Genomic DNA, 25532 nt, shown 5'->3' with positions numbered 1-25532 from the left:
GCTGACACTTTGTACACGATATTCCACGGCGACAGCGTATCAGCATTCAGAACTCGTGATCATAACTACCAAGACAGGCTCAAACACGATCCTCTGCGTCCTGCCCCTCGTGGCTGCTGCTCGCATCCCGAAATCCTGCCTTCCAATGCATCCCGTCTACCCCGCGTTTCATGGCAACTGAAAGCTAGCATCTTGCGTCAGAGGGATATTCGTGTTGATTATGACCGCCTTGCTCGTTCTGTTATATGTGAAGTTCGATTCGGGAGCGCCGGGGATGTTGATGCGTTGAGGGGCCGCAGCGACGTTCAGCACGGTGATTCTCTCGATGCTGACGTTCGCCGGGTAGCTGTAGTCTCCGGACATGGAGAAATCTCCTCCGGCATAGGTAAAGTTGATAAACGTGGTGCCGGCCTGCTCAATAGACAAGCCATCGTCAAGGTAGAGGGACCCATTGGCGGATCCGTTCCGGCCTGGCGCGATCAAGAGGTTGAATCCCTTGGTCCGAAGCTGTGCTGTCGTGTTGGCGCTTTCGATGCGGAGAGGGAGGATGGCACCACCGCGGACGTGTAGTGGAATCGTCGTGAAGTTGACGTTGGTCAAATTGACCATGGAGCCATTGCCCTGCACTGGGGCGAAGCCAGCGTTCCAGTCGTAGAAGGTATCGTTGGGTAGGTAGATCCGGACAGATGTCTGATTCTCAGCCAGGACAGGGGACACCAGAAGTGGGTCGCCGAAGAAGAACTGTGCGTCAATACCAAATGTCTTGGAATCTTCCGGGTAGATGTAGAACAATGGGTTCAAAACAGGCTTGCCAGTCTGATTTTGAGTATAGAAAGCCGTATACAGGTAGTCCAGGGCACGGTAGCGGATGTCAATAGCGTTTCGCGCGGCTTGAGCGGTGAGCGGCCAGCGGTAGGCTTCCTGTGGCCTGCTCCCGAGTCTACAGACTTTGGTTAATGCTGTGTGGCATCCCGACACAAGATATTTGACACTCACTCATTGTGGTTCCGATAGAAGGTCTGGAAGGCTCCTAGCATCATCCATCGGGCGCAAAGTCTCTCGGTAGTGTTCCCTCCAAAACCGCAGACATCTACGGTGGTGCGTTAGCGCTGTCCTTTGTACCTTGAATGGGAGCATACCGGAGCCGACCATTGGCAATTGGAAGATGCTCGCAAAATTTAACATGTCGGAGATGCTGATCTCATACTGACTCCAGTCTGCATGGTTGTCGCCAGTCCAATGGCCGACATGTGCACCTGCGCCAAGGAACGTGCTCCGTGTGATGACCAGCGGTCGCTCGCCCGGGCGGCGATTGAGGAGGGCAGTGCGGGAAGCCGAGGACATCATAGTCCCGTAGAGGTTATGTGTATCATACTCGACAAGACCGTTGTAGTGGACAAGATTGGTGTCAATTGTCTTGTTTGACAGGCTGCCGGCGGCGTTGCGGATAGTATAAGGTGGATTGATCAGCTTTCGTCCTGGCAGACCTGTCTTGTTACCTGTGGCCATGGTCTGTCGCTTAGTCGGTGGCTGGAAGTCTGCTGGGAAGCCAGGCAAAGCCACAGCCGGCCCGTCTCTCACCGGTGGCGGCTTTGGCGGGAATCCTTGGGCTTTTGCAAAGGCGGCTGGGTCCGAGCAGGGGTAGTTACAAAAGCTACTGGCTGTTAGCAGAATTTCAAGCAGTGACATTAGGACCCGTACTTTGCAGCTTCGTTCATGTCGATCCAGAGCCCGGAAATGTCAACGCCCGTTTCCGGACTGAAGAAGTCTGCAAACTCATCATTCCAGTAGCCTTGGGTATCTGGATGGAACCAATCTGGGAACACAGTTGGGCCTGGCCAGACAACGCCCACAAAGTTGGAGCCGTCAGCCCTCTTCATGAAGATATCCGGCGAGTTGCCGTTATTGAAAGCCGAGTAATTCTGAGCTGCCACAGCCGGGTCGACCATGACGATATAGTGTTGCTGGTGGGCATGAAGGTAAGCGACAAGTTCGCGCATCTTGGCTAGAGGGAAGCGTTGCGGATCCAGTGTGAAGACTTTCCGAGCATCCTGCCTCGAATTAGCCGCAACTCAGTGGAGAGCTTGCAGGAACTCACCATATAGTCGATGTCGGTCCACATAGTCTATTATCGTCAGTAAGAGCTTTCACGAGTGATAGACTGGCGTACCTCCAACGGGATACCAGCAACACTATGATTGTGAACAACCTCAGCAACCTCGTAGACATCTCGATATCCGTATCTACACTGATGGTAGCCAAACGTCCAGTACGCCATCATGGCGGGCTTTCCAACAACTTCGGAGATTTGCTGCGAAACCTCGACGGGTGAAGGTCCTGCAAGAAAGTAGAAGTCGAGGACGCCGCCAAGTGTGTTGTACTCGAGGTATTGACCGGCAGTGTCGTTGATTTTAATGTCCATGCCATTGGAGTTCAGGAAGACAACGCCGTGCGTACCGTTTGTTCCTCTGTGATCAATGTAGACTGGGTGGTTTCCGTACAAGTTGGTGCCCTGGGGAATACCATAGGCATCGCGGGACCACAAAGTCCTGGTGTAATTAGAGGTATTCAATCTGAAGTGATCAGAGTGCTCGCCGAGGCCATAAAGATTTGGGTGACTGGGCAGAGAGGTCCGAAGTCTGAGATACTGTGACTCAAATACCAAGGCCGATCCGGAGGTGTTGAAGAGTACTTCTCCGCTACGACGAGAGACAGAGAAGGTGAAGGGATTCTCGGTGTGATTGAAAACCAGCTGAGAATCGGCAGCAGTGACACCTTCAGCCGCACTGGGTCGTGGGAAGACCGACTCCGGAACTTGGTAAACAGTCTGATTCAAATCCTGGATAATGACATGGAGTCTGGAAGCTGATCACAATTCAGCAGCCGAGCGATATGGCTTTCACGTACTCCGCTCACCAGATTGATACTCCACGGTGAGTGTCAGATTCCGCAGATCAGTGCCATAGATGTTACAGGCCGGTCCTGCAAGATTGAGATTAGCAACGAGGCCATTCGACGTCTGCTGGACATTGCTGGCGCGATAGCCAGGACAAGCCTTCTGAGCAAAAGCCAAGCTTGAGGCCAAAAGGCCGAACAAAGCCGTATTCAACAACATGGTAGCCACCGTATCAACCCAGACGGTGGTTCATGGAAGACGTTTACATCCTCTGACAGGTGCGGATGTACTGCTTAAGAACCCCAGAAAATCTTGCTTGACCACATGCCCAACTGTGGTCCGGTAGGATACGCCGCTGCATGCAGCTGTGTTTCCTGCATCTTGCCACGAGCATTCGACCAGTCGCTGATTGCAGAGTCAGAGCTCGACACGCCAGTAGAGCCACCGCTCTCCCCAGAGTAGCATTCCAACCGGCCTCGTATCGGGTAGCGCGGAATGACGGGTTGGAACTGGAGTCTGGGGAAGACCAGGCGGTGCGAGCCAATCGAGCGGATGTAGTTCCTGACTAGAAGCCCTCCGAAGCCCTCATCACGTTGTGGAACAGTCCAAAGCAGTAAGACTGCGGAGGAGGGAGAGGTACAGAGTGACGTTGGACGGCACCATGCCAAGCGGTGACATTGAGCTCTGCCCATTGAGATGGAAGAACAGGGAGGGGCTCGAATGCTATTTCAGCGAGGATTTTAACCAGGTGGTGGAGGTGAAGAAGCCTGAATAAGCACTGGATAGCGCATGCCGAGGCACTGAAGATGGTCGAGAGTTGTAATGGTACAAGTGGTGCAAGTGATGTCGGTGGTGAGGATACGAGGTGGAAGGCTTTGTTTTGCATTCATTGGCTTGATCGTGTTCTTCGTATTTTGCATCCAGTCTCGGTCAGCATCAGCAGCCACGGGCTTGACATCTGGGTGCGTGGGTCTCGCGTGAGCGCGCCCGGGACGCCCACGACGGCCCATGGTGCCTAGCAGGGACGCCTGAGAAGACACACATGGAAGGCCCTAAGGCTTGTTCTGACAACCAGCATATGGCGTCGTCCACCCACAACCTCAGCCACTTTTGATCAATGCTCCCATCAAACACCTTCCAAGGTTTACACAATAATATATGTACTGTCTATCACAATTAATCATTCTCCTTGGTACTACTCCGTACAGCCTTATCAGCTCTCCGCCCAGCCTCCTCGCGGGCCTTTACGCCGTTGGCACCGATATTTACCTGGACTACGGCACAGATCGGAGAACCGGAGGAGATCTCCTGGTTATGTCGCCCCAGGCTAAACTCTTGGAAGGACCAGATATGGCAGGTCTGAGAGATTTGCTTCTGATAAGGTGGCTATCTCCTCGCACTCTCGCCGGCCGTCACTTGACGCCGATGCCAACACCTAGATATCGACACCAAGTGCAATGTCGAGAGAAATTTTCCAGGCCTATATGAACAGCTAGCGAAATGATAGGAAGGTGGGAAGGCAGGCAGCGTCGATCCAGTTCCCAGCGCCAAATCCGACAGGTCGAACGGTGCAGTGAAGATGTACGTCTTCAATATTCTCGCCATCTCATTAGCCCTTGGTGCCTCGTCCCATGCACAAACGACGCCCATTGATGTGCGCGAGGCGACCATCGCCAGCCTGCACAGCTCCCTCTTCTCCGGCTTGACCAGCTGCCGCGACATTGTCAGCGCCTTCATCGCTCGAATCCAGCACTTCAATCCGGACATCAACGCGATCATAAGCCTGAATCCGGAAGCCCTTTCCATAGCCGACAAGTTGGACGATGCGCTCTCACAGGGAAATGCTACGGGACCACTGTTTTGTATCCCCATTCTGCTCAAGGACAACTACGATGCTCTCCCGATGAGCACGACGGGCGGGTGTCTGGCCCTGAACTCGTCGAAGCCAACACAAGACGGGCCTGCCGTGCGAGCATTCCGCAATGCCGGTGCCGTGATCCTTGGCAAGGCGAACCTGCACGAGTTGGCTCTTGAAGGCCTCTCGGTCTCGAGCCTCGGTGGCCAGACAATGAACCCGTACGACTTCACCAGGACACCCGGCGGAAGTTCAGGGGGCACGGGCGCTGCCGTCGCCGCGTCGTTCGCAGTATTCGGCACCGGAACAGACACGGTCAACTCGCTCCGAAGTCCCGCCAGCGCGAACAGCCTGTTCAGCTTCCGCCCCACGCGCGGTTTGATTTCACGTTCGGGCGTGATCCCCATCTCCTACACGCAGGACACCATCGGAGCAATAGGCCGCAGCCTCCCAGATATCGCAACAGCCCTCACAGTCATGGCATCCACAGGGTACGACCCGGCCGACAACGTCACCTCGGCGGTCCCGGCCTCCCTACTAGGCACCGACTACACGGCCTTCCTGTCCCCAGGATCATCGTCCAACCTGAGCGGCGTCCGCATCGGCGTGATCGAAGGCTTCTTCAACCGCGCGTCCAGCAACGAGACCACCCCCGTCAACGACGCCATGGACCACGTGCTCTCGATCCTGCGGCAACAAGGCGCCATCATCGTCCCCATCAACGACACGACAACGTACAACGCCACGAGCATCTCGGCGCAAATGGACGTCCAAACGTCCGAGTATCGAGAACTGCTGAGCCAGTACCTCTCCTCGGACACGCTCACCGGCCCGCGCCCGCTGTCGATGCCTCAGCTGTACACGCCCAACCAGACGCACCCGGAATTCGTCGTCATCCCCTCGCAGTACAACTACATCGAGACGGCGCTGCGCTCGTCGACCTCCAACTCGTCGTACTACCTGAAGCAGGCCCTGATCACGGACCTCACGCGCACGCTGCACGCGACCCTGCTCTCCAACAGACTCACCTGCCTCATCTACCCGGAGCAGAAGAACCTGGTCATGCCCATCGGCTCGGCCTCGCAGTCCGGGCGCAACGGCATCCTCGCCGCCCTGACCGGATCGCCCGTCATCACCATGCCCATCGGCTTCTCCCCGCCCAGCAGGACCGCCCCGATCGGCATCCCCATCGGCATGGAACTCCTGGGCGCCCCCTGGTCCGAGGGCACCCTTCTGCAGGTCGCAAAGGGCATCGACGACGTGCTGCACGCGCGGAGGATGCCCGTGACGGGCGGGCTGAATGAGTCCGTCGAAGTCACCGCTGCGTATGCGCACGTGCCAAGCGTGACGCCGCTGGGCGCGCGGAATATCCCCAGTGCGTATCCGATGGGCGTGTACTGATTGATTCAGCGGGATCACGGATGACAAGTCCTACATACCTACGTAACATGTCCCAAATCTTCACCACTCGAGAAGCACCAAGTGCGGACGAGTGAAGGACCAATATCAATACCTTACTGTACATAGACGAAATCCATACTAAGTACATACGAAATACATACAAGTCAACGACTAAGGTAGCCCTGTGCGGGACCGTTTCTCACCATGTACTGCGTGCATTCGTGAATAAAGTCTTGATCGAAAAAGAATGTTTCACGGGGCTGTCGCCAACTGATACTCGTGTGACCGGATGGCCGGGGCAGAAAGTCCCACAGCTCAACAACATAGTAAAGGGTTCATTCTTCATTAAAGTATGTCGTGTATACGATAACGTAGACGTCGTGGTATCGTCATATGCGTACCTAGGCATCCCATCATGACTCAATAAATCCTTGAACTCAGCCCCAACTCACCACTGTGATCCAGACGATGCAGCCAACCTCCCGATGAGAGAGAGAGAGTGAGTGAGTGAGACAGCCGGTTTCTTCCTGGATCCCATCGCTGGGCACCTGCATCGATTGCGTCCGCGAACAGATATCCCTTCCAAGTTACTCGCCAGAGCTGTGGCAGCATTCTCAGCCGATCAAGCAAGGAATGGAAGGGGCCCTCACATCACGTCGTAGCGGATTCGGCGGCTTTTTGACGCTTGAGCTCCTCCTCCCGCAGACTCTGCTTCTTGATATACTCGAGCACGATTTCTTCCTCTGTCTTCTGCCTTGTAAGCTCTTCCTGGCGCCTCTTCTCGTCTTGCTCGGACGCGGTGATTGCCTGGTTCAGTTCATCGTCATCATCGACGACTGCTTCCTCGCTGGCGACCGTGGCTTCTTTGGCAGTACCGTCAGTACTGGCCAAGGCGGCCTCTATTTCGACAAGCTCTTGCTCTTTCTTCTTCAACTCGTTCATGGAATGGAGCCTCTTGCTCTCCTCAATAGTGCGCTTGAACTCCTCGTCGTAGTCCGTGTCGATGCCCGAGTCACTGTCGTCTAAATGATGAGGCTGCGAATGTTTGGGCCCGCCACTTTGGTCGCGTGCAGCCTGCGCGGCCTTATACTCCTCCAAGCTTTCTGTCAATACCCTGTGGAGTTCCGCATCGTGCTCCTCGTCCGGCTTTTCGGCCTTTGTTGAGACCACACCTGTCTGCTGAGCATGTTCTTCTTGGGCTCTCTTGAACTCTCTGATGCTGGCTTGGATGGCTTGTTGGTAAGATGCATCGGGTTGCTTGTGGTTGTCGCCCCCGCCGTGCAATTCTCGGAGACTTGCCCTTAGTGCTCTTTCGACTATGGCGTCTTCTTCGCGGTTGCCTCTGCTGGTGGACGTCACCGAATGCATGATGGCGTGCTCATAGTCGTCAAAAGCCTCACCGCCTGCGTTCGATGATTGAGAGCGTTGCTTACTGGTTGACGGGTCCAGGCTGGAGAGGGACTGAGTATGCGTGATGTGTTGGCTGGTGGAGTGATCGAACGGACAGAACTTGCATCGGCTCTTGACCCTGCCACCGCTCTTACTCTTCCTTGCCTCGTCTCTGGTTATCTCTTTTTCCTGGCGCTCGAGTTCTTTCTTCTCCTTCTTGAGCTGATCCCTCCTCTCCGCAAGGGCCTTCCGTTCGTCCCAGCTGAGGTGGCGCGTGTTTTTGAATCCGTGCACTAGTCCGACGGAGTTCGTATTTGATTTCGACAGGATATGACTTTCAATCGCCTCCTTGCGGTCAGCACCGTAAAGTTGCCCGTGTTTCCGCGTCTCGAGCTGGGTGTCTTTCCAGGCCATGACAATTCTCTGCCTGTCTTCGGGACTACTGTTCTTCCAGTCCTCAAACCCTTGGGCCGTGCGAGCAGCGATGATGTAGTTCTGCACAGAGCTTCCAAAGTGCTTTGAAATTTCACTGTAGATACCTTTGGCAGTGTATCCCGGAAGACCCCAGATGCCTGCAGCTGGTTTAAGTACCAAACCACCAATGCCTTTCGCGGCGCCCTTGAAGAAGCCGGCAGCTCCCTCTTTTCTGGCCCCTTGCAGAGGCTGAGTCACGAGCCCAGTAATACCGTCATAGAATCCGTATCCGAATTCCCTTCCTGCAACCTTCAAACCAGAGTGGAGACCTACAATCTTCTCGTTTTGCCGCACAGTATCGTCACCATATAGTTTTGGCGCGTTATGAAATCCCTTTGCCAGTGACAGAGTGAAATCCATAGGCGACTTGACGCCCGCTGAGATGATCTTACCCGCGGCCTTCGCACCAGAAAGGGCGGTATCTAATGTGACTTGGCCAACCTCCTCACTTGTCGAATCGCGATGCCTACTTGCTGACCGAGAATGAGAGCGAGAACGGGATCGATGGTGGGACCCGCTTCCATGTCGATGATGAGGTTTCGTGGATCCATCGGCTGTCAGCACAGAGGACATGGACGGAGGTACAGAGGGCTCATTGAGCGGTGAAGGGGCGCCAAGTGGCGAAAGAGGTGGTGACTGAACCGGGGTAGCAGTGCTTGCTGGGGTATTGGAGACATTGTCAGAAGAAGTATGCTCTGACGGCGCAGTTGGTGTATTCGCGCCACTGTGTCTCCTCTCGTGGATCTCCTTCAGCTCCCCGTGTGCAGTCTTGAAAGATTTCAGAATTTCGACTGGGAAGTCCGCAATTCCCATTGAAAGGTTGCCCAAAGTGCCAATCAGAGCAGCAGCGCCTCCGGAAATGGGCTCCCAAGGCCCGTCTTCTGTCTCGTACTCTCGAGGTCGATACAATTTCAGATCGGAGAAGTCCAGAAGCCCTTCGGTCCCGAGAACCGTAGCTGCCAGCGCCGACAGGCGGATGTCGGTTCGCTTCACACGCCACACTGCAACTCGAGAAGGGTCCAATGAGCACCTGAGGTTTGACATGTGCAATTGTTTGTGGAAAGACTCTGCTCCAGCCTCGGTACCCTTTTCGGCCTTGATCTTTGCGCTCAACTCCTTCGCTCGATCAAGCGATCCAGGATTGAGTGCTTCCAGGATCGACTGCGCGAGCTTGTCGGCGTTCAAATTCTTGTAGGCGACAGGCACTGGACCTGCACCAGCCCTAGCCGTCATAGAACCCCAAAAAGGTTGATCGCCAAAGAACGGCACTACCACTGTTGGCCTCCCGGCCAAAATCCCAGCGGCGGTTGTGCCGGCGCCACCGTGATGGACAACGCAAGAGACACGTTGGAACAGCCAATCATGAGGACAGTTGCCGATCATGAAGACGGCTTCTGGAATTCCTAATTCGCTGGCACCAAGTCCACCCCAGCCCTTGGAGACGATCGCTCGCTGACCAGTCTTCTTGATAGCCTCGAATATCATCTTGGTCATGGCATTGGGATCATCGACCACGATGGAACCGAATCCGATATAGACGGGAGGTGGCCCAGCCGCCAAGAAATCAGCCAAATCCTGTGGAGGGTTGTAGTTCGTCGATAGGTTGAGGAAGAAAAAGCCTGATATATCAATGTAGCTACCCCAATCTGCCGGCTTAGGGATCAAAGCAGGAGACCAGCAGTACGTCCAGGGAATCCGCAGTCGACTGACCATACCAGGAGCCCACATGATGCTGACCGGTTCGAGGCCGAGACTCCTTTCCCGGAATTTGTTGATGACATCGCCCAACCCCTGCCAGGTAAGCATATCCACCAGCGCATAGGTAACAAAATTCGTCACGGTAGGATCCGTGTTTGAAGAGATGATGTTTGCGAGGGGGTGCGGGAAAGATTGGGTCGGTGACCAGGGCATGGTAAACATCAGATGCAAGGGAATACCAAGCTTCTCCGCGAGATGGACATGTGCGAAGCTAGGCGGGTTGGCAATGATGGCATCTGCCACAAAAGGTTTCAGGGCCGGATCCATGCGCATGGACAAGGCGCTGTCGAAACTGCGAGTGTCCATGTTGTCATCGTTGATCGGTGTCCCCATACCGTCCCCAGCCTCAATACAGGACCTCCAACACCCGTTGATGATTTCGTAGATACCTCTTCTTCGTTTACCGACATCTCCACTCTTCAGTGAGTCCATCCCTGGCATGAGACCAGGGTTCTTGACCATAAAAGCCATGAGTTCGGCTGGATCTCCCCCAATGCTGAAGAACTCCAGACCGTTCTCTGTGACAAATTGCTTGAAAGTTGAATGGGTTGCTATTCTCACCCGGTGGTTGTATTTGTTCTTCAGTACCTGGCCCAATGCCACAAACGGCTGAACATCCCCTCTGCTTCCCACGATTTGGATAACAATGTTCATGGGTGGCGGAGGGAGTCCGTCTACTTCTCCCAACCCTTCGGGAATTTGGGGTTCGGCTGAGGGTTTGCGTTTCGATAGATCGAGCTGCTGGCGCAGAGCGGGCAGAAGTAGGTTTGTGAGCTTCCCCTTGTGCTGGTTGATATTGATGTTGACTCTGCCATCGCTGGCCACCTGTGCGCCTGTGTTCAGGCCATTTTGATCTATGTCCAACTCCCCATATGTCGCGCTGTTGTAGGCTGGGGGAGGCACCTCCTCCAGGTGGGGAGAAACACCGCCGTGGTGCCGGATATGACCTTCAGGGGACGAGTTCATGGTCGAGGGCTCCTTGTGACCGCCGGCTTCATCTTCCTGAGCTGCCGCGGCTGCAGCGTTTGCTTCCTGTAGGATGATCTGAGGAATCGCATCGGCTGGTCTCGGTGGGGTAGCGGGAGGATCTGGATTAGACATGGTTGCGACCGGCGAGCATTAGTGATCGGTTGAGATAGATGGAAGAAAGTCAACCGAGGGTGGGAAACGAGTGAACAGGCAGTACGAGTGCAGGCAGACGTGAGAGGGGTGAACAAGGTGGAGGGGCAGCGAGGATATCACGACCTTGTCACTGGAAGGTGAACTTCGGGTTACCACAGTTTGAGATGCAGGTCAGGATGGACAAATCGTGACTGTCCGTTGTTGCATCTGCCGCTACTGGGCACTGCATCTTGTGCGCCAATTCTAGGGTGGCGACAATCGACATGGTTGTCATGCTGTTGACTTCCAAGATCTGAGATGCGCGAACCACGGAATCAAGATAGCAAGCTAGGTTAATTAGGCCGCTCTCGCTAGGTGCACCCAACGGCCGGACTCTGGACTTTCGGGCATGCCCCTCCCCGCAGCCCAGGCGCTAAACAACGTCTTCGCCCGGCGATCGTGCATGAGACCTGCCCGGAAAGGTGAAAGGTCCACCGCGGCGGTTCCATACAGGCGCTCTCGTTCTCTCCGCCACAGCTGAATCAGCATTGCTGCATCAGCCCTGGCACCCACCGGGGCGCATTATCTCGACGTCCACCCGCTCTTGATGCCCTTTCTGGATACAAGTAACAAGGTCCACGTCGAGATACTTAGATGAGCGGCGTCCGCATGCTAACCAAGGAAGCAAGCCATGCAAGGCTGGAGACTTCAGGTACCTCTTGCGCCTCCCATTCGGCAGCCTTGAGCGCTACACACTGCTCGCTTCGTCACGTTGGGGCTGAGGTAATCCTAGGTAATCTTGGCCGATTTTGCTCGTCCACCATCCCTCGGAGCGTCTATTCTAAGAGCTATTGTCGCTGATCATCTCCTGCGCTTCCAGCCATTTGCGACGGTTTCGAATGTCTCAAACGTGATCTCGCCATCTTCCGCCGCGTTCTTCCGGGCAACCAGCTTTGCGATGAAGCGGTCAATCATGCCGACAATATGGGCCCGGCCTGCGCTCTCCGGGTGCCAGATCATCCTAGATCGATGGTCTCAGGTTAGCTAGCGATTCTTATGGAAGCTGCATTAGGCTCATGCACTCACGGATACACGGAGCCATAACCTTTTCCAGGCCCTTCGTCCAGCCAACTTTCGTTCTCCCAGAGCCAGTCAAATCGATCCCACCACATCTTCTCAACAAGATCGACGCCCACGTAGCCTTGTGTGTTGGCCGCATAGGGGTAGAACCCGAGCTGGCGGGAGTCAGAACGAAGGTTCTTCATACGGCAGCCTCAGGTGACTTACAGGTGTCATATCTTCGGTATACCAGCTGCCGGGGATCTCCACCAACGCCTTGTCGGCTTCGGCCGTACCAGGCTGCGGTTGTTCGAATATTGGTGTTGGGACCATCCAGGTTTTGGCTTCCTTCTTGTAATCGGGAACGTGCGGAGGTTCCTGTGGGAATGGGTTTACCAGGAAGTAAGGTAAAGAGTCATGCGCGTTCATGCTGCTGTCGTAAAGAAAGCCGTGGTCCTGGAGCAGTTGGACTGTCGTCTCTCGGATCTGGTACAGCGGCGCCCGGTAGCCGACTGGCTTCTTACCTTGCCTCAGCCGTGTTATGAGGCCAATACACTTCAAAAGTACGTCCTTTTCTTGCTCGACGGTCATGGCATATGCTCCTTCGTGGCTGTAGCCATGAAGACCAATTTCTGCCCCACTTTCTGCAATTTCCTTTGCCTGCACTGGGAACGTCTCCAAGCTGTGACCCGGCACAAACCAGGTAAGCTTGTCAGAGATGCCGTGCTTCTTGAAGAGACGCAGCAACCTGCCCACGCCCACATTCGCGCTGAAAATACCTGCAGAGTAATCCGACAGGGTATTGTTCGGGTCATGACCAGTTCCCAGGTATCCTGATATCGCGTCAAAGTCGATGGAGAGACATATGCGCAACCGTCGCTTTCTTGTGGACGGCTTCAACGAGGCCGGAATTGTTGCACTTTGCAGCAGAGCCGGTTTCTCCCCAGACTTCAGTACCTGGTCTTGACGCCAGATCAGTCGGCCTTCCATTCCGCCGTCAACAGAAATACACTCCCCAGATATGTGTCCCGCTGCGCGATGACTGGCCAGAAATGCCATTGCACGGGCGACATCTTCAGGTTGTGCAATCTTCTTCAGCGCCACGGTAGACTGGCACTCCGCCCACATCTCATATGGATCATCCAGGCGGTCACCAATGAGAGCTGTGTTGACCCATCCAGGAGCCACTGCATTGATTCGGGCTTTCGAATTCAGCCGCACGATTTCATTCTTCACAGTGCGGACGAGACCATACTGCAAACCAGCCTTGCCAGATGCATATCTGCTCCAATTTAGCATTTCGTTCACAACGTTGTCGGGTTACGTTGCGACTGACTCTGCATGTCCTTCCTGCCCGAACTTGCCAGTCTCGGAGCCCGTGATGACAATAGCAACATTGTCGAGCTCCCTATTCTGAGCTTCTTGCGCTTTTTTAATGGATAGTAAGAAGTGCTTGACGGTCAGGAACGTCCCCTTGACATTGTTGGTGTTTACCTGAGTGTGTAAGTAAGCTGCCGACGATCCGATGAGAGTGGGTGAAATACCCTGTCCCAAAGACTCTCCTCAATCTCCCAGATTGGCGGGTGTGAGCTTTCATCCGTGATGCCCGCATTGGCAATCAGAATGTTCAAGGGGCCAAAACGGTCGGTCGCTGCCTTGAAGGCTTCGGCAACAGACGCTTCCGAGGTCAGGTCGCCTTGTGTAGGGAAAAGCCTTGATGCATGATCCGGGGTCGAGCACAGTTTGGAGGGCTCAATCCGTCTGCGGTCAAACGCTGTAACGCGACAGCCGGCAGCTTGAGAACAGCAAGTCAGCACCTGCTCGTGGCCAAGGTTGTAGGCGTACCAAGAAACTCCTTCACTGCAGCGGTCGCAATACCACCAGCAGCGCCGGTAATGAAGACATGCAAGCCATCGAGGCCGAGGAACGACATTGAATCTGCCATTATCTTGAGCGATGTCGTGTCCGAGTAGGATCGTCAAACGAGCAGTTCTTCGTGAAGCTCAAATTTCGGTCGACGCACCCCGGTTCGATGTCGCCCGGAGATCTCCATCTTCGAGGCCCACGTTGAGAGACAAACGACACGTGGAAGCTTACCTAAGCTCCTAAGGTAATAGCTCGCCGCTCATATCAGTGGGTGATCGGTGCCGCCTACAGTGATTGGCCGCTCACACCCAAGTGCCCCCCTACGCTCCTTATTAGCTGGTACCGAGAGCGCAGATCCGCGTCACCTCCCCGTTTCTGGCGGGGGTCCAGGGCGTACGGGTTAGAGGAGTGCCCAGGCTCATTGGGTTCCTTGTCCTGCCTGATTAAATTTAGCTTCTTGAGACAAGCTGCTGGATGCTGACGCACAGTCCCTGGAGCTCGAACTCTGACTTGACCATTGTTGTCAGCTATCTCTGGCCGCGGGATCCCCTATCAGAGTGCTCATCTGAGTTCATGTTTTGCTAGCTGCCTCCCAGACACTTCGCCCTGGGGTGGCACCCAGGCAAGGGGAAATGTGCCACCGTAAGCGAGTCATTAAATTCGTCAAGGATCATGATCTTCGTTGTGACTGGCCGGCATATCTGATATCAGACCTAGGTCCCAACCCCAGTGGTCGTACTATTTGCGCAGGATATGCCTATCGCCCCGGCGAAACTCGTGCTATCTGACCCCGTCATATACACAAGAGAAGGCGAAATGGAGATAACCGGCATATATCAGCCTTGGTGTCCTTCTTCTGATCTCCCTTGTATGCTAGCCTTGCTCAAGAGATTCTTTTCACTTCATAAAATAGCAGAAGATGGCGGCGTCGCGTAATGCAGATGACAAGAAAGACCCTCTTCCGGGTGCCGACACGACTGAGTCTCCGCCGGATGCTGGCGTCTCTGAACTCATCAACGCCTCCGGTCACGTACAAGAGCTCGAGAGAAACTTCAATCTCCTCTCAGCCGCGGGTGTTGGTCTCGTCGTCGGAAGTGCGTTGACGACTCTTTCCGTGGTGATCAACGAGACTGACCGTCACATAGATGTATGGCCCGCTGTGGGAGGATCAATCCTGCTCGCCATCTTCAATGGCGGTCCGCCTGGGGTCATCTACGAGTTCATCGCGGTTTCCGTCTTCTATTGGATAATCGCAGCCAGTCTGGCTGAATTGGCCTCGGCCATTCCCTCCAGCGCCGGAGTGGTGAGTGTTGATCTGAAATCTGTGCCAATTTGATCGAGTCTTCGCGTCTAGTTCTCCCCAGACACGCTCGTAATGCTAACAACAATCCAGTACCACTGGGCCTCGGTGACCCCCGGTAAAAGTTGGGGTCGCATTATTGGGTACCCACGCTCCTCCTCGACAGGGTCTTTGATATGTCCGTTACTAATATTGATATCAGCTTCTATGCTGGATATTGGAATTGGTTGGCGTGGGTATTTGGGGCAGCATCGATGAGTTCCATCCTTGGTTTGTCGCTTTCCCTACCTCTTGCACCACATGCTCACGTCTTCAGCAAACACCTTTGTGCAGATGTATGCCCTCGAACACCCAGACCTGGAAGTACAGCGCTGGCACGTCTTCGTCACTTACCTGGTGAGAGAACGCAGTCCCTTGAAAACAATATTGTCTCGATGCGACGTTATTGCTGACCAGCTTTAGATCGTGACCTGGCTTGGCTGCTTGTCTGTCTGTTTCTTCAATCGCGCCATGCCTTACCTGAATACCATCGGCATCATCCTCATCTTGGTAGGGCTTTTAGTGACGGTGATTGTTGTGTAAGAGGACTTAGGAATTCGTGACGACCGAAGACATTGACCCGCTTTAGTGCCGCCATACCTGGCTCGGGCAGTCATCCACCACATGCTTCCTCCAGCTTCGTTTGGTCCGAATGGAGTGCGGATATAGGGTATCCAAATGGGTGAGTTCTGGAAGTCCTGGAAGGCTCGAAAGCGCTGACAAAATGATCTCCCCAGGTTTGTCTTCGTCGCGGGAATGCTCAATGGAGCGTACTCGGTTGGTACGCCCGATGCCGTAAGGTATGATGAGATTTTCCGCCTAACAACCTAGACTTCAAAGTACTGATCGTGTTCCTGACAGCCATATTGCCGAAGAGGTTCCGAATCCTGGCAGGAATATTCCGATCGCCATCGGGCTTCAAATGGGCATTGGGTTCATCACAGGACTCGTCTATATCATAGCCATTGTAAGTGCGGTTGTCAATCTTTGCTCAGTGTCGAAAGAGTTAGAGGCTGTTCATTTCGAACAGCCTAACTGTAAAAGAATTGTCGTGATGTCTCTGCCCGCCACCATGCTAATTCAACGCGATCACTAGATGTATGCCATCAGCGACTACGACGGGCTCTTCAATGCAGGTTTTCCGCTTGCCGAGATATATCGTCAGGCCACGGGCTCAGCTGGTGGTGCTATCGGCTTGCTGATCCCCTTCCTCTTGTGCATAACGACATGCCTGGTGGGCGTATACATCACGGCGGGCCGAACACTGTGGACGTTGGGGCGAGACAAGGCAACTCCTTTCCCCAAATACGTCAGCAAGGTGTCACCTAGATTTGGGATGCCGCTCATTGCGACGCTGACGTGCGGCTGTCTTGTGACCGTTCTCGGATGGTAAGTCGTAGATCACCTCGCTCGGCAGAATGTTGACCATAGTGCAGCATCTATGTTGGGAGTGCCACAGCCTTCAATGCGTTCGTTGGCTCGTTCGTACTGATGTCTTCAGCAAGGTGATTGCCCTTGTACTGATATTTGCGGGAAGAGTTGACAGAAGAATAGTTACATCGCAGCGATACTCCCTCACCTCTTGACCCGCCGCAAGAACATTGTATTTGGGCCGTTCACCTTGGGCAAATTCGGCACCGTTCTGAATTCTGTTGCCTGCGGATACATGATCGTCTGGTTCGTCATCTACTGTTTCCCATTCGCTCTTCCGACGAATGCCGAGAACATGAACTATGCATGCCTAATTTGGGGCGGATTGACTGTCTTTGTAACAGTCTGGTGGTTGATAGGCGCGAGAAAGGGATATGTCGGACCTAAGCTGGCTGGCGGCATCGACTCTGCAGTTGAGCATATGAGGAAGCCAAGTGTAGAGAAGCGTGCTTCAGCATAGATTTGCGTTTAGGTGATGTTCGGCTGCAGCAATGTAGGCTCTCGGGCTCAAACCGAACCCACATGTAAGAAATGCAGGGTTGGTTGAGAAGGGTGGTAGGGAACGTGTATTGAATATAGCAGGTCGGTCTTGCCTTCGGCCATCGCCATCAAGGAATAATTGTGTCGGTGTGGTCAACTCAAGATTTTTCTCTGGTGATGGGGGTGTAGTGCACTCTGGACCTGTTCTTGCTATTGACCGTCATCAACCCAAAGCGGGAGTTGCATGCCAAGAACCGAGACGGTTAAATATCGGTAGTATCATGTCACGTGTAAGACTTGGCAGCATTAGCGCGAAAAGACTATCCCACAAACCTCGAAATCGCATGGCGGTACACACCTCGAACATTGCATTGACACCCGCAACACCACGTCCCTAACGCCGAATCGCAACCATGTCGGACAACGGCGAGGTCGAGGTTGAGAACCCAGTCAGCAGCTGGCCAGTGCTGCCCAAAGATGTCACCGCAGAACTCGGCAGCATCAAGCTGTTCAACAGTGCGTCGTCTGGCTAATATCCGTGTGGGCTGGCGACAAAGGCTAACGCACGAGTTTAGAATGGAGTTACGAGGACGTTGAAGTCAGAGACATCTCATTGACGTGCGCCGCGGTCGACTTCTCACGAGTGTTCGAAAACTGATCATTTTTGTAGCGACTACATCCAAATCCGATCACCCGTCTACATCTCCCACTCCGCCGGTCGTTATGCCGCGAAGCGATTCCGAAAGGCGCAATGCCCGATCATCGAGCGGTTGACCAATTCTCTGATGATGAACGGTCGCAATAACGGCAAGAAGTTGATGGCTATCCGAATTGTGGCGCATGCTTTCGAGATTGTAGGTTATGCGGCGAGCAAGAGAAGACAGGCCTGGAAAGAACTGATAGTTATCTCTAGATCCACATCATGACCGACCAGAACCCTATCCAAATCGCCGTTGATGCCATCGTCAACTGCGGTCCCCGTGAAGACAGCACCAGAATTGGAAGCGCCGGTACTGTCCGAAGACAAGCCGTCGATGTCTCCCCTCTTCGTCGTGTCAACCAGGCCATTGCCCTTCTCACCATCGGTGCCCGCGAGGCTGCTTTCCGAAACGTCAAGAGCATCGCTGAATGCCTTGCTGAGGAGCTGATCAACGCTGCGAAGGGAAGCAGCAACTCCTACGCCATCAAGAAGAAGGATGAGTTGGAGCGTGTCGCCAAGAGCAATCGGTAAAGCTATCACTGGAATATGGTGTTGTTGGTATCGGACATGGAGCGCCTTACATCTGCGACCGTCGACTGTGACACGTGGATGGTTCAGTTGGTGATCGGTTCCAATCAGAAGAGCTGCGAGGCAAGGCAGATGCATAACTGGTAGTCAGGACCAGCGATTCGGCGCACAGTTAAGACCGAATTTTACTGAATCCAAAAATGGCATGAACTTGAAACACTTTCGACTAAACGAGTCTGCAAGAGATACTGACGCATTCCCCCGGAACCTTGGCGCATTTTCCTGCCGCCGACAAAGCTAATGCGATGAGTAGAGTATCAGTTCTCTGGTCTGGACTACTATGAGAAGGCATGTTAATTTCGTGACCGCTGCATCATCATGGGATGAGTATGAAGTGGACTCTCATCAGGTTTCCAATGCGAGCCACGCAGGCGGGAGGAAGCAGCATGTATGAGGTACATTCATGACAATATCGACCGGATTTACAGGCGAATTTGACCTCCAATCTTCAGAATTTCACATATCCTCCGTCAATTCCTATCTACCTGAACCGTGTATCTATTTTCCTCTCGCGCCAACATCCCATATCCAGAGTCAGCAATGCTCGAGCTGAGCCGGGGCTGTGTTATTTTGCTGATGGGAAACCCCAAAGTGTAGAAGCCAGTTGATCGTCGTCGGCTACTGATAGGTGGCAAGTTGTTTCATTCGTCAACGATTGTCAGTTTTGTCATCGTTTCCATCACCGACAGCAACCCTCCTCCTATCCCGCGAGACTTCGTCAGATCACCCAAATATGTGATCCAGTGATGATCATCCCGGTGCCTGCGGCTTCTCTCCTCCCGCACGTGCACGACAGATTGTGCTGACTTGCGGGCGTCTGCTAGGAAGACCCTGTGGGTTGGGTCGATTGCTGGTGAGTTCTGCCTGATTTCCTACCCTGGAGGCCAATGTCATATCTCATGTCCCTGCCGATATGGCGGTCTCCTGTCCCCGAACGCTTCCATCATGTTCCTTTCGCGCACTTCCCTCATATATGCCATTTGCTCTGGTTTCTTCTGGTTGAAATTATCGGCTGCGGGATCTGCTTTGCCGAACAGTCTTTGGGTTGCGAATCCTACGACAACGGAAGCCGCAGCTGCTATTATGACGATCAAGACGATCAATGTATCGGAGAGAGCAGCCATCGCGGTCGCGGTCGCGGTACTGTATGTGCAGTGTGAAGTTGGCGGGAGTGTTCTTAAGGTTTGAACGATACTTGCGCCGGCGAGAGCGGCCTCCTGGTAGTGAACTGGGTTGGTAAAAGAATGTGAACTCCTCCGTTTCGACGGCGATGACCAAGAGCAAGTGAGGAAGAGAAGTCAACTGGCAGGTTCCTGCAGTCGAGCATGGGTACATATACCCGACCAAGTATACCGCTAATTGCATGGAACCAAATGGATCCTTGTGTATTGAGAAAGCGCGGCGACACTCCCCAATGTAACACGCGAGACAAGCCACCGGACGTGGATTTCTCGACCCTCGGAGCCGTGCCATGACTGCGCGGACTCAGACTAAAGGCTTTCGATGTCACTGCCGACTACGAATGCTGCATCAGTTCAAAGTCGATATGAATGTCCCGAAATAGAAAGGCGCACAACAGCCACGCTAACCGCATTGTAACACTTTGGCGAACGAGTCCAATCAATCGACATGGACAATATACTCGAGCTCCACTGACCGTCGCGGACAACACCCCTGGAACGAAGCTTGATTGCTCATTCCGACCGAGGAATCTGGGTCGCAGGATGATTGCTCTGCCAAGCACATTGAGGCAAAGATGGAAGAATCTGACGAGAATGTTCACTCCCAAAATTGACGACTGCCTTCAATTCCCGCGGAAGTCACCCAGTCAGACGCGTGGTTACGGTGGACAGGATCTGGATCTCGGTCTTTGCTTGTCCTTTTCGATACGGGACCACCGCCTGGAGAAGCGTCGATATTCATGACGGAAAGCCGACTTCATGCGTGCTGGCAGATCTGGGAGGGAACGCTCCAAATACGGGTGCCTAACCTGCAAGTGAGTTTTAAGCCATAGGACCGCGAGCTAACATGCTGATATGCCTCAGAATTCGTAAGTTCTAGTCTCATATTTTTGCGGACGGTCAAGACATCATCCGCCAGTACAGCTACCATCTGACGTACGGTCTGATGATCGTATAGGGAGAGTGAAATGCGACCAGACACGGCCCCAGTGCAGAAGGTGTGTTTGATGCGAAGAATCAGGTCACCCTATCGCTTATTCGTTACTCCGCTAGGTGTCTAGACACTGGTAGGAAATGCGAAGGTCCGGTAACTCGACGGATTCAGTTCGTTGGCGATGCATCTGCCACACAGAGCGACACAGTCCTCTTGCCGGAGGTAAACCTCTTCGCGCCGCAGCATAACGATGACGAAAGATGGGCTTTCAATTATTTCCTCCATCGTGCTGCACCGATCTTCGCGGGTGTCGTCGATGGCCCCTTCTGGCTAGATTTGGTCCCCCGCCTTGCTCAATCTCATGCCTTTGTTTGGAATGTGGTGATTTCCTCCAGCTGGATGTTCGAGCACGTGCAATACAGTGGCCTCGAGACTGCCTACACACCTTGTGATACCAGTACCGTTACCGACAAAGAGCACCGAAAGGCGCTGAAATGGTACCAAAGAGCCCTCATTGACTTCCGTCGGCTTCTCGAGCGAGGGGAGGCGGACAACGGTTATATTCTCCTGAGTTGCATCCTCTTCGCTGGTCTAGAATTTCAGCAGTGAGTCATCCGGAACATCCATCAGTGCCTTATTCGGAGACTTTTTGATCTCTGTCGCACTGAGACTGTTTTAACGTTGACGAAATACAGGAGGCAAGTGGGCAACGCATGGCGTCTCATAGATACTGCGTTTGTACTCCTCGACCAGAATCTCTCCATGTCCCAGACACAGATGTCGAAGCTGAAGGACCCGACTCTTTACGAATTCGTCACTGCTTTCTTTTCGCGCAAAGCGGTCCTGATGGGACCGCTTGGAAGACCGATACCGCTCGAATGGAACATCCATCCGGCAAAGGAGACGTTGCTGCCTTCGATGAAGTCCTCTCTGGCTGTACTCAAGGAGGCTAAGGCGCATTTGGAAAGCCTTATGTACCAAGCTTACGAAGTCGTGCGGGTGGGTCATTTGTTATACCACGATGGCTATGAAATGCAAAAGTTGAAGCCCAGACAAGAACTTCAACTCAAAGCGGTGCAACAATGGAAGGACATGTTCCATCAGCTGTGCATAGATGGGCAGTTTAGTGAGATGGGCTGCATCGTGTCGACTCTCTTTATGTACTGGAGGATGTGCTACATTTGGCTGGCCGCCTGCACCAGTCCCCTGCAGACGTCTTTCGACAAACATATGGACGATTTCGAAGCCATCGTTGACAACGCCCAAGTCGTTCTTCAGTGCAATGCTGCATCGAGCAAAGAAGGCCAAGTATTCACATCTGATGGCGACGTTGTCCCACCTCTTCTGCTCACGGCCACCAAGTGTCGCGATCCGATTCTGCGACGGAAGGCTTTGCAGCTACTCAGGCAGGCGCCGTACCGCAATGGCTTGTGGTCTTCGGTAGCATCGCCTAGCCTTGTCGAGAAAATGATCGCTGTCGAAGAAGGCGACACGCACTTCTCAACATATCCTGTTCCTTCGCCACCGGTCTGTCTACCGCCCGAAGAGCGACGAATACATCACTATGCCATCGTCAAAGGTGGGGCCAGTGATGGTCATCGCCGCCTCAAAGCTCAGCTGACTAAGGCTGCACTTGACACAAACGGCTCGTTGAGAATGGTGCATGAAGAGGTGTGGGTGGAGGAACGGACAGAGAACTTGCCTTGAGGCCCGCATGGCAATTTCTGTGCGAGCAATAGCTCCAGACTGGAAAACGACCCTTCAGCGTGGAGTTCCCATCAGGAAACCAAGCTGCCTCACCGCGATGCTCATTCAACCCCGGCAGCATGACATCGAATGAACCACACGGCCCCCATACCACATTTTGCGTGGGGTAAGCTGGCACAGGCCATAACAGCCACGAGCGGGCCTTCATAGGTACCCTTCGAAAAGTCCGGATTGGGTCTCGGATTCAGCCACTAACTCGGAGGATCCTCCCACTTCTGCCATGCAATTACACCGCATCTCAATCCGGCAAGTCGGTCACTCGGCGAGCATTCTCTGTACGGATCATCAGCAATGATTGTACGAAGCCAAAGACCAGGTGGACCGGGAGCTCTTGCATGCTGCTACAAACACGTACGTGCAAGCCAGTAAGCATCTCCGAATCCCAGACTGGCCTCTTTGCAGAAGCTCGAACAAATAATAACCCAGCTGAAGTACTAAGCTGAAGGAATGAGTTTGACCCCAGTCTTCCGAATATTTTGGCTATCCAAGGCTCGGCGGTACGAAGCGATAGACCACCTCGGCTGTCACCCTCCGAATCACTACGTAGGTGACGAGGATGCCATCGAGCCAAACATCATAATGGCTATCGGCTATAACTGTCTGGGCCGAAGGAGGCGAGTATACGGAGTACCAAACACTTTACTACTAGCTAGGTAGAGTCAACCTTGAAAGATGAAGCGCGACGCGAACAGAGTACAGGGTGATAACGGGTTTAGTTGTAATGACAAGTCTGCCGCAGGCTTCGTGCCTGCTTTGTGCTGCTTCTACGAGTATGTGATGGTCTCCGTCAGACTTGACTCCTTTCGGCTCGGCTTGATCTAATCAAGATAAGATCCAATATCCCCCAAAAAAGTTCCAGACCTTTCAGTTTTTCTAAACCCCACCGCTGCGTTGCTTGCATCCGTCCACGCCCTACGCAAGCAATCAAGCAACAAAGCAAGCAACCAAAAGGAGGAACTCATTCAGCGAGGCCGCGAACATGGGCAAGCGCAAACTCGGAGCCCTCGAAAAGGTCGACGCCGACCTCGCGAACCTGCAAAATAAAATCAAACGAGATCCTCAATCCTACCACGCCGACTTCCTCCACCAGTACATCCAGTATGAGAATCAGAGACAGATATTCCTGCAGGCGCCTACATCCGCGACGGACGGCGGACTCATATCCTTCCGCGAGTTGATCGACTTTGTCGCGCACGTGGCGAACTGTTACAAGGAGGAGACGAAGGAATTCCCGCGCCAGTTGGTCGAGATCCTGTCGGTGCATCATGCGCGGTTGGAGAGTGAGTTGCGGGAAAAGATCGTGGGGAGTCTGGTGCTGTTGAGGAAAAAGGAGATCATCGACTCGAATACCCTACTTCAGTGTTTCTTCCCGGTCTTGACGAGCACGCCGAGCAAGTCACTTAGGGCGTTGCTGTTTCAGAAGATCCTGAGCGATCTACGGGGTGCGAATGCGAAGACCACGAACCACAAGTTGAACAGGAGTGTGCAGACGACATTGCATCATCTTGTAACGGAGGATCGTGCGTCGTCGAAGGCGCTGTGGGCGGTCAAGATTACGAGGGAGATGTGGAAGAGGCAGATCTGGACAGACGCAAAGGCCGCGGAGATCATGAAGGAGGCGGCGCTGGCCGATAATGAGAAGTGCATTGTTGGAGGGGTCCGCTTCTTTCTGGGTGGGGACAAAGAGCGAGAAGAACTCGAAGACGACAGTTCGGACGACGACGTTGCCATTGATATGGGCAAACTACGGCATCAGGTGGGCGTCAACAAGAAGAGCAAGAAGGCTGAGCGGAGGCTTGAGAAGGCCGCCGCGACGGTCAAGAAGAAGGAAAAGAAGAAGAGTCAGCCCCATCCGTTGAACTTCTCGGCCTTGCACTTGTTGCATGATCCGCAGGGCTTCGCGGAGACGTTGTTCTCAAAGCATCTGCAGAACACAAAGTCGAAGTTGAATCTGGAGCAAAAGCTGCTCGTCTTGCAACTTGCGTCACGGTTGATCGGCCTGCACAAGTTGACTGTGATAAGCTTTTACTCCTATTTCCTGAAATATCTCACACCTCGACAGCCGTCCGTCACATCGTTTCTGGCATCCCTGGCGCAGTCGACGCACAATCTGGTGCCGCCGGATATACTGGAGCCATTGGTGCAGAAGATTGCAAATGAGTTTGTTTCCGAAGCCGCTGCTGGAGAGGTGGCGGCAGCCGGGATCAACGCTATTCGAGAGATCTGTGTGCGACAGCCTCTGGCGATGAATGATACCCTGTTGCAGGATCTGGTTATGTATAAGAAGAGCAAGGACAAGGGAGTCATGATGGCGGCCAAGGGTCTGTTGGGCCTATACAGGCAAGTTGGTGCTGAGATGCTTAGAAAGAAAGACCGTGGCAGGGATGCTACGCTTGGCCTGAAATCTGGTGAGCAGAAACAGCAGCGATTTGGTGAGGAAGCAGTCGGAGAGATTGAAGGCCTGGACCTCCTTGAGAAATGGAAGGAGGAGGAGCGACAAAGAAAGAGACTTGAGAAAGGTCTTCCCGCAGATGGCTCTGACGACGGCGATGAGGATGACGATGAAGAAGACTGGAATGCCTGGAATATTCAAGAAGATGAAGACAGCGATGACTCCGGTGGGTGGATCAACGTCGAGAGCGACGAAGAGATCAATATCAGTGACAGCGAGGACGAGCAACCGGCCGCCAAGAAGGTGCGGTTTGAAGCTCAAGTGTCGGATGACAAAGAGAATGGAGTCGTCGAGAAACCCGTTGAAGGAGAAGAAGCCACGGCGCAATCGAAGACCAACCTTGCCACGACTCGCATTCTGACACCAGCCGACCTTGCGAAGTTGCAAGAACTTCGCGCGACAGCCTCAATATCATCGCTGATGAAGAAAACCCATCACGCCTCACAGACGACGCAACAGACGAATTCCCAGCGCCATGTGGACGACCCCTTGACGGCCGCCGAGATCGAAGGCTTAGCATCTCTCTCCCGAGGCAAAGCGACCCGTGCTCAGAAATTGGCCTTGCTACAAGAACACAAAGCAGATCGTGAGGAGCATAAATCCAAGGCGGCGAGGAAGAAGGAGCGCAAAGAATCCGAGGGCAAAAGCACGACGAACAAGGAGAAGGCGCGGAAGAAGAACTTCCTCATGACGTTGGGCAAGGCCAAGTCGAAGGGCAAGAGAAGTCTTGTTGAGCATCGCAAGATTTTGAAAGCGCATGCTGAGAGAGGAAAAAAGGGCGGGAGGAGAGGCAATCGAGGGTAGATCTGTGTCCTCGCCCTGGACGTCTTTCTTCAGAAGATTGCAGACCTCGTCCTGTTG

The 25532-nt window shown here is 53.7% G+C and overlaps 8 protein-coding genes across 8 annotated transcripts; 5 read left to right on the top strand and 3 right to left on the bottom strand.

The window, feature by feature from the left end:
- Nucleotides 1-168: 168 nt before the first annotated feature.
- On the bottom strand, nt 169-3115 carry G647_06632 (uncharacterized protein; the record flags this gene model as incomplete). Its single annotated transcript, XM_008730951.1, has 7 exons — nt 169-940; nt 997-1090; nt 1140-1654; nt 1702-2051; nt 2099-2125; nt 2171-2865; nt 2917-3115. The coding sequence occupies 7 exons, from the start codon at nt 3113-3115 to the stop codon at nt 169-171; spliced, it is 2652 nt and encodes an 883-aa protein (XP_008729173.1).
- A 1360-nt stretch (nt 3116-4475) lies between these two features.
- Nucleotides 4476-6152, top strand: G647_06631 (uncharacterized protein; the record flags this gene model as incomplete). Its single annotated transcript, XM_008730950.1, has 1 exon — nt 4476-6152. One exon carries the CDS (start codon nt 4476-4478, stop codon nt 6150-6152), a length of 1677 nt encoding a protein of 558 aa, XP_008729172.1.
- Nucleotides 6153-6803: 651 nt separating this feature from the next.
- G647_06630 (uncharacterized protein) lies at nt 6804-10874 on the bottom strand (the record flags this gene model as incomplete). Its single annotated transcript, XM_008730949.1, has 1 exon — nt 6804-10874. The coding sequence occupies one exon, from the start codon at nt 10872-10874 to the stop codon at nt 6804-6806; it is 4071 nt and encodes a 1356-aa protein (XP_008729171.1).
- Nucleotides 10875-11735: 861 nt separating this feature from the next.
- G647_06629 (uncharacterized protein) lies at nt 11736-13866 on the bottom strand (the record flags this gene model as incomplete). The annotated part of the gene is made up of 6 exons (XM_008730948.1): nt 11736-11895; nt 11961-12109; nt 12162-13215; nt 13270-13427; nt 13478-13728; nt 13779-13866. 6 exons carry the CDS (start codon nt 13864-13866, stop codon nt 11736-11738), a joined length of 1860 nt encoding a protein of 619 aa, XP_008729170.1.
- An 852-nt stretch (nt 13867-14718) lies between these two features.
- On the top strand, nt 14719-17029 carry G647_06628 (uncharacterized protein; the record flags this gene model as incomplete). Its single annotated transcript, XM_008730947.1, has 12 exons — nt 14719-14893; nt 14945-15102; nt 15193-15242; nt 15302-15369; nt 15416-15495; nt 15562-15677; nt 15728-15820; nt 15876-15938; nt 16000-16105; nt 16235-16527; nt 16575-16643; nt 16693-17029. 12 exons carry the CDS (start codon nt 14719-14721, stop codon nt 17027-17029), a joined length of 1608 nt encoding a protein of 535 aa, XP_008729169.1.
- Nucleotides 17030-17462: 433 nt separating this feature from the next.
- On the top strand, nt 17463-18280 carry G647_06627 (40S ribosomal protein S5; the record flags this gene model as incomplete). The annotated part of the gene is made up of 4 exons (XM_008730946.1): nt 17463-17565; nt 17625-17667; nt 17720-17903; nt 17963-18280. 4 exons carry the CDS (start codon nt 17463-17465, stop codon nt 18278-18280), a joined length of 648 nt encoding a protein of 215 aa, XP_008729168.1.
- Nucleotides 18281-19282: 1002 nt separating this feature from the next.
- On the top strand, nt 19283-22159 carry G647_06626 (uncharacterized protein; the record flags this gene model as incomplete). The annotated part of the gene is made up of 4 exons (XM_008730945.1): nt 19283-19471; nt 20383-20387; nt 20590-21057; nt 21148-22159. 4 exons carry the CDS (start codon nt 19283-19285, stop codon nt 22157-22159), a joined length of 1674 nt encoding a protein of 557 aa, XP_008729167.1.
- A 1039-nt stretch (nt 22160-23198) lies between these two features.
- On the top strand, nt 23199-25475 carry G647_06625 (uncharacterized protein; the record flags this gene model as incomplete). Its single annotated transcript, XM_008730944.1, has 1 exon — nt 23199-25475. The coding sequence occupies one exon, from the start codon at nt 23199-23201 to the stop codon at nt 25473-25475; it is 2277 nt and encodes a 758-aa protein (XP_008729166.1).
- Nucleotides 25476-25532: the final 57 nt, after the last annotated feature.

This window comes from Cladophialophora carrionii, assembly GCF_000365165.1.
Source record: "Cladophialophora carrionii CBS 160.54 unplaced genomic scaffold supercont1.5, whole genome shotgun sequence".
Classification (NCBI taxonomy): domain Eukaryota; kingdom Fungi; phylum Ascomycota; class Eurotiomycetes; order Chaetothyriales; family Herpotrichiellaceae; genus Cladophialophora; species Cladophialophora carrionii.
Note: the sequence above shows the minus strand (reverse complement) of the source record. Positions and strands in the feature narration are given on the sequence as shown.